The 14,831-nt window shown below is 40.5% G+C and overlaps 1 protein-coding gene and 1 pseudogene across 2 annotated transcripts; one reads left to right on the plus strand and one right to left on the minus strand.

Moving 5' to 3' along the window:
- Nucleotides 1-1,458: 1,458 nt before the first annotated feature.
- Nucleotides 1,459-2,388, plus strand: LOC311623546 (olfactory receptor 7E24-like; annotated as a pseudogene). Its single transcript has one exon. The product of its transcript is annotated as an olfactory receptor 7E24-like (transcript).
- An 8,855-nt stretch (nucleotides 2,389-11,243) lies between these two features.
- On the minus strand, nucleotides 11,244-12,236 carry LOC311622587 (olfactory receptor 7E24-like; the record flags this gene model as incomplete). Its single annotated transcript, XM_084883839.1, has 1 exon — nucleotides 11,244-12,236. The coding sequence occupies one exon, from the start codon at nucleotides 12,234-12,236 to the stop codon at nucleotides 11,244-11,246; it is 993 nt and encodes a 330-aa protein (XP_084739965.1).
- Nucleotides 12,237-14,831: the final 2,595 nt, after the last annotated feature.

Raw genomic sequence — 14,831 nt, forward strand, 5'->3', positions numbered from 1 at the left:
ATATCTATGACATGAACTTCCTAGGAACGTATTATTTCCTTTTGTAAGACATACATCATTCAATTGCTAAAACATTCTGGTGGTTTTTAATACTGATCAATTTCAAAGGACTGTAAAGGGGAGGATTAATCTTACTTCATGAACTGAGACACTTTTAGGATTTCACATTTAGGATGCCAAGTCATTCCCGTTCAAGTTCCCTGGGACAAGGAAGGCTTTGGCGTCTCTGCCATGTAATTAAATAAAATCATTAAATATTTATTGAAATTATATGTGTCAATATCCTTCTACAGCAAGAATATTTTAACTCTGATTAAAATGCAATAGCTGAATATATTAAAACTTGAATATATGCAAACCTTCTGGGGTATTAGTCTCTCCATTTGTAGGTAAAAATGCCATCAGCTAGAGGTTGAGGTATCCGCATACACTCTTAAATTTACTGTGTGAAAGATATGAGACTCAAACTTTCATCTCCTGACTCCTGGCCCAGGCCTCTCTCCCATCCACTAGACCTGAACAACTATATTTTTTCTCAAGTATGTTTTGTCTAAGATGAGGAAACAGATGCAAAATAAGTGATTTCTCCTATTGGGACTCAGTGAGGTCATCTGTGAATAAGGGGATGGACTAAGTGATTCAAAGGGGTCCCTCTGACATATATATTGTGGTTTATAGGGTTTCCTATAAATAGTAATGTTTTTTCATCTCACTTAGGAAATGTAAGGTATTCAAGCATTATTTCCTATATAAGATGAGAATTTCATGTGATATATTACAAAATGACTTTGGGACACCCTGGTTCTATATCTCAGCAATAAGAGCAGGTAATTGATTGTATTTGAATTTATTTATTTATTTATTTATTTATTTATTTATTTTGGAGAAAAAATTCATGCAACTAATACTAAAATTTAATGTGCATTGATTTTTACAATGCAGGCAATTGTACTTCACAAATATCTTATAGATGTTCTCACTGGTGTGATTTGCATACAATTATCATTATAATGAATTAAAAATAAAATTAAGTATATTACTGTGGCAATATTATATATTAGCTTAAATGTTTAAACTAGATGCATGTATTTCACAGAAAATTTTAAAATATAAAGTTATTATTTAAAAACTATGAAGTTTTTTTTTTTAATTTTTTTGTTGATTAAGGTATTACATATGTGTTCTCATCACTACATTTTTCTCAAATTAAATCATATTGCTACTTGCCAGGAGAAAGGGAGTTTCAAGTTGTCTTCAGGGAGAGGTTTAAAGAGAATTGCACTGTTAATTATTGTTAGTAGGAAGGATTGACATAAAAATTCTCAACTAGACTTAAAAAGACTGAGTTTTAGACATAGCTTTGGGACTTAACTGAATCCAAAGTAAAGACTCAGCACTGGTTGCCTGCTTAGTTTTTTCTGTAAGCATCTTTCCTTTTTTAGGAAGTGTCTCAGCCCCATGGAACTCAAGAATCTAACACATGTCTCAGAATTCTTACTCCTGAGTCTCTATGATGACCTGGAACTGCAGCCCCTGCTCTTCGGGCTCTTCCTGTCCATGTACCTGGTTGCCGTGTTGGGGAACATGCTCATCATCCTGACTGTCTACTCTGACTCCCACCTCCACACCCCCATGTATTTCTTCCTCTGCAACCTGTCCTTGGCTGACATCGGATTCATTTCTACCACTGTCCCAAAGATGATTGTGGGCATCCAGACTCACAGCAGAGTCATCTCCTATGGGGGCTGCCTGACACAGATATCTTTTTTTATATTTTTTGCATGTATGGATGACATGCTTTTGACTGTCATGGCCTATGACCGGTTTGTGGCCATCTGTCACCCTCTGCACTACGCAGCCATGATTAACCCACAGTTCTGTTTCTTCTTAGTTTTGGTGTCATTTTTTGTCAGCCTTTTGGACTCCCAGCTGCACAATTTAGTGTTATTACAGTTCACCTGCTTCAAGGATGTAAACATTTCTAATTTCTTCTGTGATCCTTCTCAACTCCTTTATCTTGCCTGCTCTGATACCGTAACCAAAAATATAGTCATGTAATTTGCTGGCACCATCTTTGGTGGTGTTCAACTCGCAGGGATCTTTTGCTCTTACTATAAAATTGTTTCCTCCATCCTGAGGGTTCCATCAAAAGGTGGGAGGTACAAAGCCTTCTCCACCTGTGGCTCTCACCTGTCAGTTGTTTTCTTATTTTATGTAACAGGTGCTGGAAGTTACCTTGGATCAGCACTGTTGTCTTCCTCCAGGAAGGATTTGGTGGCCTCAGTCATGTACACTGTAGTCACCCCCATGCTGAACCCTTTCATTTACAGTCTGAGGAACAGGGACATTAAGAGTGCCCTATGGAGGCTCTGCAGCAGAATAATCTAATGTGAATATCTCTGCCATCCCTTTGCATTATTGTTGGTAAAACTCACAAAACCAAACATGTAGATCAGTGAATGTGCTTTCCTTGGTCACATTAGTTTTTTGTTTCATAGTTTTCATTCCTCTCTGTGCTTCACATATGAACTTTACATCTTTTGATTTGTCTTTAATTGAATTGGCAGAGTATCCTAGGATGCTTTGTTCATCATAATAAATGAATGAGAGATTCTCCTCATTGATCCTGATATTCAGATGAAATGCACAATTTTCTTAGTATGTACTTAGACTTTATTTATTTTCCTATAGTTTTAGAGTATTTTACACAACATTTGCATCTGTCAAACATATGTATTCAGGTAATTTCTGAAGATTAAATTCACTGGTTTTCATGTGGACATTTTTTTGGAATGTGCTGGGCGTTCTATAAACACTAGTGACTGGGTCTGTCGGAGGAGTTCGTCAAGAAGATATAACTGCCACTGACCCAACGGCTGGATTGTGGAATCAAAGAGCTCTAAGCCTCTCTCTTGTCCTTGGATTGTTCTTTTCACTTGCCTACCCTGAGCTAGAAGCTAGCCTTAGGAGACTATCGAGATGTATTTATGACTGAATGCAATTAGATTGTCAAACTTTAGAGGGAAGACAGGGGTGAGTGTATGGGAGGTTAGGGGGCAAGAAGTGGGGAAAGGTAAATAGATTAACCAATGAACTCATATTCATATATGCATAGTCCATAGACACAGACAATAGTGTGGTAAATGTGCAATGGGGGGGCAGTAATGTGCAAGGGGGGAAAAGGAGACATATGCAATACTCTCCACAATAAAGATTTAATTGTTAAAAGTGCCTTTACTGTATATAAATTTTTAAAATTTGGTGCATATGGAACACTTTCCTACAAACGTACAATCTTCCAAGATGGAATCAGGAAAAAAATCTGAATAGATAGATTACAAATAATGAAATTGAAGCAGTAACAAAAATGAAAAAATCAAAAAACAAAAAACCTTCCAACAAACAAAAGATGTTTCAATATATTTAAAATGTTTTATATCATATCAAGCAACTTCTCTGACCATCCTATCTAATAAAAGAGTAATATATAAATTGACCATCAAACCAAGACACAAGATGCCTGCCCCCATATGGAGACAAGATGGCCACCACAAGATGGACGTCGAAAGATGGTCTGAGGAGAGGTCAGTTGTGGGGAGTTAGGAGTGACCAGGTCAGCAGAGGAGGGCAGTTGGAGGAGACAAGGCCAGCAAAGGAGGGCAGTTTAGGGAAACCCAGGACTGCAGGAAGGGCAGTTGGGAGGACCCAGGCCTGTAGAGGAGGCAGTTGGAGGGGCTAAGCATTTGGGGCGGGGGGCAGGTGTGGGCAATGAGGCCATCAGGGATGACTGGCCTGGCAAAGAAGAGTAGTTGGGGGTGACCAGGTCAACGGAGAGGGAAGTTGGGTAGGACCAGGACTGCAAAGGAGGGTAATTAGGGGGAGTGGGGGACGGGGCCCGTAGTGGAGTGCAGTTAGGGGTGGACAAGGCCTGTAGGACATTTGCGAGGGACCCAGGCCAGTAGAGGAGGAAAGTTGGGGGAGGCCAGAGTAGTTGGGGAGGCAGTTGGGAGGGTCCAGGATTGAAGAGGAGTGCAGTTGTGGGCAATCAGGCCGGCTGGGAGGGCAGTTAGGAGTGACTGGGCCAGCAGAGGAATTGGTGGTGGTGCCCTTGTTTGGAAAGAAACAATTGTTGTGCCGCGGTGGAGAGGACAGAGCCCTGGGCTGGAATCAGGAGGCCTGTGTCTGAGTCCCACAGCTGTCACCCACTAAGTGGGATGTGTGAGTTCATCTTTTCACCTCTCTGGACATAGAAATGGGGAAATAACACCCATTTCTGGCAAATGAGTGACACCCAATTGTCTTTAAATCATATTGGAAGAAGGGGCTTATTGATGAAAATGAATCCCAGGAAAGGCTGAAGGATGGCATTTTAGCCTATGATATGGCAGAGAAAGGTAGAAGCCTATCCTGTCCCAGGTAATTGTTCATGGGATGAGTGGAAATCCTGAAATGTGTCTCGGTCCACACAAAAAGATTTACTTCCCTTCTCTTTTCTTCTCTTTGCAATATTTTTTACTTTTATTAAAATCTCCACAATTTCTCTTTATATTTAAATCTTGTAGCCCATCCTGTTTGGCTCAGTGTACAGAGTGCTGGCCTGCTAACCAAAGGGTCCCAGTTTAGATTCTGGCCAAGGACATGTATCCTGCTTGCAGGCTCCTTCCAAAGCACAGGGCCTGGTCAGGCTGCATGTAGGAGGCAACCAATCAATGTGTTTGTCTCACATAAATGTTTCCCTCTGTCTTTCCCTCTCTCTTCCACTCTCTCTGAAAGGTCGATCGAAAATGACCCCAGTGAGGATTAACAACAACAACAAAAAAAATGCCCTAGCCAGTTTGGCTTAGTGTATAGAGCTGCCACCTGCACACAAGGGCACAGGTTCAGGTTGCAGGATACATTGCAGTAGGGGTGTGCAAGAGGCAGCTGATCAATAATTCTCTCTAATGATTGAGGTTTCTATATTACTCTTCCTGGCCCTTCTTCTATGAAATCAAAAAATATAAAATATATATTTATATTAAATGTTTATGTACTATTACATGGAAATGGATAAGTTTCTTAGAAAATTCACTACATAGATGCATACAAATGTATCTTCTGCTGACACCAGGAGACGTTGCTAAAAGGAGAGAAATTACTAGAAAGAAAGCACTGGGCATGTGGCAGCTGTGTCACCCACACTCTGTTTCTGGATGCAATGGAGAGTCTATTCAATAGTTAGCAGATTGCTTTTTTCTCTGCCAAGCAGAGGATAGGCCCTAAGGGGATCAGAAATGAATGTCACTCAGATGCTTCACTCTAGTTATTTACATTCTACCCTTTTAAGGACAAAAAGGTCTGAAACGTTCCATACTGTTACTTCCTGCTGTTTGTCCCAACTCTCCTGTTTGTCCTAAAGATGAAAAAGAAATGCTCCTGACAGTTCCTCTCTATCCCTCGCCTCCACAGTACTCACTGGGCAGGTCTGTCTCTGCTGGAGTCTGACCAAGGAGTGGGAATCCACTGCCCCTGTCCTGCCTGGCAAGCAAGGAAGGGTCAGGTTCCATCAAGACTGGCAGGATGTCAGAGTTAGTCGTGGGCTCCTGATGCAGTGGAGGCGAGAGGAGAAGACTCAGATGTGAAGCCCCCTGGACTGAGACGGGAAGCTGAAGGGCTGGAGGCACAGCTGATTATCTATTGCTGCATGGCCCTGAAGCTCAATGCAGAGGTCATAATTAGTCAATGGGTCAGGGTTATCCCAATCTCTGATGCTGTTACTAATAGAAGAGGAAAAGGGAATCAACTTTTTTTAAGGTTTCAGGCCTTTCTCTTCTTAGGAGAAAGTGCCCCTGTAGTTCTCACTTCCAAGTTGCGGGAATTTTATAAATTTAAACAATGTTTTTCAATTGAAAAACAGCAATGTGTAATTTGTATGTCTGCACATTCATTGAATTGACCAATCTATGGAGGGATAATTATATTTACTATGTCATGAATATGATACCATTTCTATTATCTCATTTAATATTTATGTCCTAAAGAGAAACTTCTTTTTTTCCATAGTCCAGCTTTGGGGTTTTGCAATTTATGTGTTGAGATGTGATTTTTCTTTGGTTATTTAGAAGGACAATCAAAGTTCAATTTTTTTTCTGTGGAATTTATGCATACTGTTACATTGGACAACCATCTAATTTGATACACCTAATTGACAATTTTCTTAAATCCTACAGGGGAATTCACAGATGTCTGTGTTCTGAATGTAGGGCTGCAGTCATCCTATTTTTTCTTTTTCTATTTTTTAAATTAAATTGATTGGGTGACATTGATTAAAAAATTCTATAGGTTTCAGTGTATAATTCGCTTTTTTAAAATATATTTTTATTGATTCTGAGAGGAAGGTAGAGAGAGAAAAAAACATCAATGATGAGAATTATTGGCTGGCTGTCTCCAGCACACCCCTTCGGTGGATCCAGCTCACACCCCAAGTATGTGACCTTATCCAGAATCAAAACCAGGACCTTTCAGTCTGCGGGCCAACGCTCTATCCATGGAGCCAAACCGTCTATGGCTCAGTGTACAATTCTATAATACATTATATGTAGGTTGCATTGTGTGCTCACAATCCCCAGTCTAGTCTCCTTCATCACCTTTTATCCTGACACCCTTTTCCCTCATCTACTGCCCCTCACACCCTTTCCCTTCTGGTAATCACCATTCTGTTGTCTGTGTCTATGAGGGGGGTTTTATTCTTAATCCCTTCACCTTTCTCACCCAGCCCCCCAAACCCTTGCCCTCTGACAGCTGTCAGTCTGTCGTCTGAATCTATAAGTCTATTTCCATTTTGTTACTTCATTTTGTTCATTAGATTCCACATATAAGTTAAATAATATGGTAGTTTTCTTTCTCTGAATGGCCTATTTCACATAGCATAATACTCTCCAGGTTAAAAAAAATGTTTAATAAACACAAAATAAAAAGAACAACCTTTAAAAAATACTCTCCATCACATGAAAACATGCTCAAAGTCACTAATTATCCGAGAGATGCAAATCAAAACAACAATGCTATACCATTTCACACCTGTCAGAATGGCCAACATCATCAAATCAACAAACGACAAGTGTTGGCGAGGTTGTGGAGAAAAAGGAACCCTGGTGCACTGCTGGTGGGAATGCAGACTGGTGCAACCACTGTGGAGGACAGTATGGAGTTTCCTCAAAGAACTGAAAATGGAACTCCCATTTGGCCCAGTAATCCCACTCCTAGGATTATAAAGAACATTATAATCTGATGAACCAAAAGACAGATATAGAGTCAGTAAAGCAACAAGCAGACTCAAATTACTGCAGGGTGGGGAGGGAGATCTGGGGGAGATAAGAGATCAACCGAAGGATTTGTATACATGCATATAAGTACAACCAATGGACACAAAACTCTGGGGAGGGAGGGTATGTATCGGAGAGGGGGCAATGGTAAAATATATATGCAGATAATAATTTAATAAAAAAATAATAATAAAATACTCTTCAGATTCATCCACTCTGTCATAAGTAGTAAAACTTCCTTTATTTTTTTTCTTAAATCCTTACCAATGGTATGTTTTTATTAATTTTAGACAGAGAGGACAGGAAAGAGTGAGAGAGACATTGATGTGAGACACATCAATTGGTTGCCTACGGCATGCAACCTGGCTGGGAATTCCCCAACTACCCACAACCTGGCTGGGACTGGACCTTGCAACCTTTCGGTGTATGGGACAATGCTCCAACCAACTCAATCTCACAGCTATGGCAAATTTTCTTTTGGTTTTATGGCCTTTATTATGCTGAGGTGTGTTCCCTCTATTCCTACTTCAAGTTTCTTTTGCACTTATTGATATCATCAGGTGGTTTTATCCTTCATTCTGCTTATGTGATGTCCCAGGTTTATTGACTTGTGACTGTTGTACCAGCCTTGCACCCCTGGGATAAATTCCACCTAATTCAAGTGCATAATCTTTTTAATGTGTCTTTGTATCCCATTTGCTAATATTTTGTTGAGGAATTTAACATCTATGTTCATCAGGGATATTGGCTATAATTCTCATTATACAGTTGCACAGTCTTTATCTGCATTTGGAATCAGGATAACACTGGCCTCTTTAAATGAGCTAGGGAGTCCTCACTTTTCTTGAATTTTTTGGAATCGTTTGAGAATAATAGGTTTAATTCTTCTTTAAATGGTTGGTAAAATTCACCTGTGACATAATTTGGTCCAGGACTTTTGTTTGTTGGGAGTTTTTGGTTACCGCTTCATTCACATTAGTTGCAATCTGTCTATTCAGATTCTTTTCCAGATTCAGTTTGGGAAAATTGTATATTTTCCAAATATGTTCATGTCATCCAGATTGTTTTATTTGTTGGGATATAGTTGTTCATACTATTTATTAGTATCCCTTGTATTTATGTGGAGTAACTTGTTATGTCTCCTCTTTAATTTCTGATTTTCTTTATTTGGGTCCTCTCTTGGTTTCTTGATAAGTCTCATTAAAAGTTTGTCAATCTTCTTTTTCTTTTAAAAAAACAAACAAATAAACAAAATGGCACTTGGGGTCATTGATCCTTTGTAGTGTTTTAGAATCTATTTGATGTATTCCTGCTCCACTCTATATCATTTCCTTTCTTTTACTCACTTTGGGATTTGCTTTTTGTTCTTTTTTGGTTCCTGTATGTGAAAATTAGATTATTTATTTCAGATTTTTCTTGTTTATTGAGATAGATCTGTAATGCTATGAATTATGTCATGGGACTGTTTAGCTGTTTGTTTCCAGGAATCTTTTTATTTTCTCCCTGATGTCACTGTTAAAGCTTTAATTGGTTAGTAACATGTTATTTAACATCCATGTCTTTCTTTGTTTTTCATGCCCCCCCCCTTTGATTAATTTCTAGTTTTGTACCATTACTTGATGCCAGGTGCATGGAATTCGTGCTCGGGGAGCGGAGAGGTGTCCCTCAGCCAAGCCTTCACTCTCTCCAATCTGAGACCACTTGAAGGATGTTCGACCACCATTTAGGCCCAATCCCACTGGAACATCCCTCTCAGAATCCAAGACTTCTGGCACCCAACTGCCCTCCCCTGCCGGCCTCTTCCCCACAACTGCCCTTCTCTTCCAGCCTGGTTCCCACTAAATGCCCTCCCCTACAGGCATGTGTCCCCCCCAACTGTCCTCCCTTGCAGGCCTGGTCCTCCTCCAACTGAACTCCCATGCAGATCTTGCAATCCCCTATTACCCAACCCTGCTGGCCTGGTTCCCCCAACTACCCTACTCTGCTGGCCTGGTCACCCCAACTTCCCTCCCTTGCAGGCCTTTCCTCCCCCCCACCTCAATTACCCTCCCCTGCAGCCTGGTACCCACCAACTGCTCTCCCCTGAAGGCCTGGCCCCATTAACTGCCATCTGCTGTGGGCCTGGGTCCCCTGCAATTGCCCTCCCCTGCTGGCCTGGTCCCTCCCAATTGCCCTCCCTAGCTGGCCTGATCTCCCCCAATTTACCTCCTCTGCTGGCCCAGTCACTCCTAACTGCATTCCCTGCTGGCCTGATTGCCCACAACTGCCCTCCCCAACTACCCTGGCCTCTGCCAACTTCTCTCCCTTGCTGGCCTGGGTCTCTCCCAAGTGTCCCCCACTATAGGCCTTCTTTACCCCCAATTACCTCCACTGCAGGCCTGACCCCACCCAACTGCCCTCCCTTGCAGTCCTGGTCCAACCCAACTTCCCTCCCTTGTTGACCTGGTCTTCCCCAACTACCTTCTTTTGCCAGGCCTGTCATCCCTGATGGCCTCATTGCCCACAGCTGCCCTCCCCTGAAGGCTTAGTCCCTCCACTGCCTCCTCTATGGGCCTGGGTCCTCGCAACTGCCCTCCCTACAGGCCTGTGTTCCCCCAAACTGCCCTCTCTTGCTTGCCTTGTCTCCTCCAACTGCCCTCCTCTGCTGACCTGGTCACTCCTAACTCCCCACAACTGACCTCTCCTCAGACCATCTTTTGACGTCCATCTTGTGGTGGCCATCTTGTCTCCATATGGGGGCAGGCATCTTGTGTCTTGGTTTGATGGTCAATTTATATATTACTCTTTTATTAGATAGGATGGTCAGAGAAGTTGCTTGATATGATATAAAACACTTTAAATTTATTGAGACATCTTTTGTTGGGAGGTTTTTTGTTTTTTGTTTTTTCATTTTTTGTTACTGCTTCAATTTCATTATTTGTAATCTATTCAGATTTTTTTTCCTGATTCTATTTTGGAAGATTGTATGTTTCTAGGAAAGTGTTTCATATGCACCAAATTTTAAACATTTATATACAGTAAGGGCATTTTTAAAACATAAATCTTAATTGTTGAAATATTGCATATGTTCCTTTCCCCCCCTCCCATTGTACATTATCCCTCCCCCCATTGCACATTCACCACCCTATTGTCTCTGTCTATGTGTTATGCATATATGTATATGAGTTCATTGGTCAATCTATTTACCTTCCCCCACTTTGCACCCCCCTACCTCCCATCGACTCTCCCCTGTCTTCCCTCTAAAGTTTGACAATCTAATTGTATTCAGGCAGTCTCCTAAGGTTAGCTTCTAGCTCAGGGTAGGCAAGTGAAATGAGCAATGCAAGGACAGGGAGAGGCTAAGGGCTCTCTGATTCCACAACCCAGCACTTGGGTCAACTGGCAGTTACATCTTCTTGACGAACTCCTCCAACAGACACAGTAACCAGTGTTTATAGAACACCCAGCGCATTCCAAGAAAATCCTCACATGAAAACCAGTAAATTTCATCCTCAGATATTTTCTGAATACATGTATTCGACATATATCTTTTCAAAGTTACTTTCATAGAGTATTATTCAGAGATACACACATGACTAGAGGTTGTCATTTCTAAATTTTCCAGTTAACAGTAAGAATCTGGTGTTAAACCATATCTCACTAGAAAAATAATTATTTGTATATCTCACATTGCAAATTTTGTATGGAAAATACTCTAAAACTATGGGGAAAGAAATAAAGTTTAATTGCCTACTAAGAAAATTGTGCATTTCATCTGGATATCAGAATCAATGAGGAGAAACTCTCATTCATTTATTATGCTGTAGAAAGGATCCCAGGATACTCTGCCAATTCAGTTAAAGACAAATCAAAGATGGAAATTTCAGACGTGAAGCATGGAGAGGAATGAAAACTATGAGACCAAAAACAAATGTGACCAAGGAAAGCACATTCACTGATCTACATGTTTGGTTTCGTGAGTTTTACCAACCATAATCCAAAGGCATTGTAGAGATATTCACTTTGGACTGTTCTGCAGAAGATTCTCCATAGGGCACTCTTAATGTCCCTGTTCCTCAGACTGTAAATGAAAGGGTTCAGCATCGGGGTGATTATATTGTACATGACTGAGGCCACCACATCCTCCCTGGAGGAAGGCAACAGTGCTGATCCAAGGTAACTTCCAATAGCTGTTCCATAAAACAAGCAAACAACTGACAGGTGAGAGCCACAGGTGGAGAAGGCTTTGTACCTCCCACCTATCGATGGGACTCTCAGAATGGAGGAAACAATTTTATAGTAAGAGCAAAAGATCCCCACGACTGGAACACCACCAAGGATGGTGCCAACAAAATACATGAAAATGTTTTTGGTGATGGTATCAGAGCAGGCAAGATAAAGGAGTTGAGAAGGATCACAGAAGAAATTAGAAATATTTACATCCTTGAAGCAGGTAAAATGTAATAACACAAAATTGTGCAGCTGGGAGTCCAAAAGGCTGACAAAAAATGACACCAAAACTAAGAAGAAACAGAACTGTGGGTTAATGATGGCTGCGTAGTGCAGAGGGTGACAGATAGCCACAAACCGGTCATAGGCCATGACAGCCAAAAGCATGTCATCCATACATGCAAAAAATGTAAAAAAAGATATCTGTGTCAGGCAGCCCCCATAGGAGATGACTCTGTTGTGAGTCTGGATGCCCACAATCATCTTTGGGACAGTGGTAGAAATGAAACCGATGTCAGCCAAGGACAGGCTGCAGAGGAAGAAGTACATGGGGGTGTGGAGGTGGGAGTCAGAGTAGACAGTCAGTATGATGAGCATGTTCCCCAACACGGCAACCAGGTACATGGACAGGAAGAGCCCTAAAAGCAGAGGCTGCAGTTCTAGGTCATCATAGAGACTCAGGAGGAAGAATTCTGAGACATGTGTTAGATTCTTGAGTTCCATGGGGCTGAGACACCTCCTAAAAAAGGAAAGAGCCTTAGAGTGATGAAACAACTAAGCAGGCAATCAGTGCTTAGTCTGTACAGTGGTGCCTCGCATAAAGAACGCCTCGCACAGCGAACGCTGCACACAACGAACTTCATTTCATGATTCATACAACGAACTTCGTTTCACACAACGAAGTCGCCCGAGCTTCCACGACCGCTTTGCCCGAGCTTCCACGACTGCTTCGCCCGAGCTTCCACGATCGCTGCCGATGTATTGCATCCTTCCGCGCAGGCACTGCAGGCAGTCGTTAGTCACTGCGCTTAACTTAAGCACGTATCGCGGCAATCGTTCTTCATTACGAATTAAATCACGCACGTATCACGGCAGTCGTCCTTTTAAGTTAAACTCAATATTCTTTTTATATCATGGCTTCTAAAAAAAGCAGGAAGGTGATTTCTGTTGAAATGAAACAGGAAATAATTAGAAGGAGTGAATGTGGGGTAAAACAGTGTGACCTCGTCAAAGAGTTTGGCCTCAGCAAGACCACCATTTTCACCATTTTGACAAATAAGGATGCAATCAAATCAGCCAAAGTAGCCAAAGGAGTATCAAAACTATTTCATGAAAAACATAGGTCTTCAATCCACGAGGAAATGGAGAGGCTATTAGCGATTTGGATTAAGGACAGGCAGGTGAAAGGTGACGTAACAACCCAAGATATTATCTGTCACAAAGCCAAGAGAATTTATGACGATCTAAAGAAAAAGTCCCTGGAAGTAGCAGCAATCAAGATAATGAAGAAGAATTCAAAGCCATCAGGGGGTGGTTTTTTAGATTTAAGAAAAGGTGTGGAATCCACAGCGTTACTATGCATGGTGAGGCTGGCAGTGCTGACAAGAAAGAAGCAGAAAAGTTCTCTATTAACTTTCAAAAATGTATTAAGGATGAAGGATACTGCCCACAACAAGTGTTCAATGCCGATGAAACGGGTCTTTTCTGGAAAAGAATGCCGAGCAGAACCTTCATTACAAAAGAGGAGAAGAAATTGCCAGGACACAAAGCACTTCTGGTCCAGCAACCGGACAATGCTCAAAGGGAAGCGTCATCTGATAACGAGGAGCAACAATCAAACAATCAACCAATCCCAACTGCTGACATCAAGAACATCCTGGTCAAATGGAAAGCAGTTCAGGAGTTTACCAATGCCCACTATCCAGATTCAGCTGAAGCAAACAGGATCAACGATCTTTACTCCAATACTCTTGTCCATTATTTCCGGCAGATGTTGGAGAAAAGAGAAAAACAAACGACTTTGGACAGGTTTTTCATGAAACCATCGGCCAAAAAGCAGAAAATGGATGAAGATGTGCAAGATTCGGTAGACTCTACTTAGTCTGTCTTAACATTTAAAAAATGTGTGTTTTTTTTTTTTTTAAATTATGTTTTTAGATGTATCTAAATAAAAATAATAACAAAAAATTTATCTTTTTTTATGTCATCTTAGCATATTTTATGCTACAGAATGAATTATTTTTTTTAACATGTATTGTTATGGGAAAACGCATTTCACATAACGAACTTTTCGCATAACAAACTTGCTCCTGGAACGAATTAAGTTCGTTGTGTGAGGCACCACTGTACTTTGGATTCAGTTAAGTCCCAAAGCTATGTCTAAAACTCAGTCTTGTTAAGTCTAGTTGAGAATTTTCATGTCAATTCTTCCTTCTAACAGGAATTACTAGTACAATTCTCTTTAAACTGCGTCCTGAAGACAACTTGAAACTCCCTTTCTCCTGGCAGGTAGCAATATGAATTAATTTGAGAAAAATGGAATATTGAGGACACATATGTAATACCTTAATCAATAAAGAAATTTTGAAAAACTTCATGTTTCTTAAAAAATAACCTTATATTTTAAATATTTCTGTGAAGTACATGCATCTAGTTTAAACATTTAAGCTAATGTATAATATTGCCACAGTAATAGACTTAATTTTATTTTTAATTCATTATAATGATAATTCTATGCAAATCACACAAGTGAGAACGTCTATAAGATAGATAATTCTGAAGTACAATTGCCTGCATTGTAAAATTCAGTTGCCCAAATTTTTCTCCAAAATAAAGAAAGAAAGAAAGAAAGAAAGAAAGAAAGAAAGAAAGAAAATTAAAATACAATCTATTACTTGCCCTTATTGCTGAGATATAGAAACAGGCTGTCCCAACGTCATTTTGTGATATATCACATGAAATTTTCAACTTGTAGAGGAAATAATGCTTACATATCTTACATTTCCTAAGTGAGATGAAAAAACATTACTATTTATAGAAAACCCCATAGACCACAATATATATGCCAGAAGGACCCCTAGGAATCACTCAGTCCATCCCCGTATTCATAGATGCCCTCAATGAGTTCCAATAGGAGTAATCACTTATTTTTCCTCTGTTTCCTCATTTTAGACAAAACAGACTTGAGAAAATATATAATTGTTTAGATCTAGTGGATGGGACAGAGTTCTGGGCCAAGATTCAATAGATGAAAATATGAGTGCCACATCTTTCACACAGTAAATTTAGAGTCTGTGTGGATACCTCATCCTCTCACTG

Source organism: Pipistrellus hanaki (genome assembly GCF_964339955.1).
Source record: "Pipistrellus hanaki genome assembly, chromosome: 5".
In the NCBI taxonomy this organism is placed as follows: Eukaryota; Metazoa; Chordata; class Mammalia; order Chiroptera; family Vespertilionidae; genus Pipistrellus; species Pipistrellus hanaki.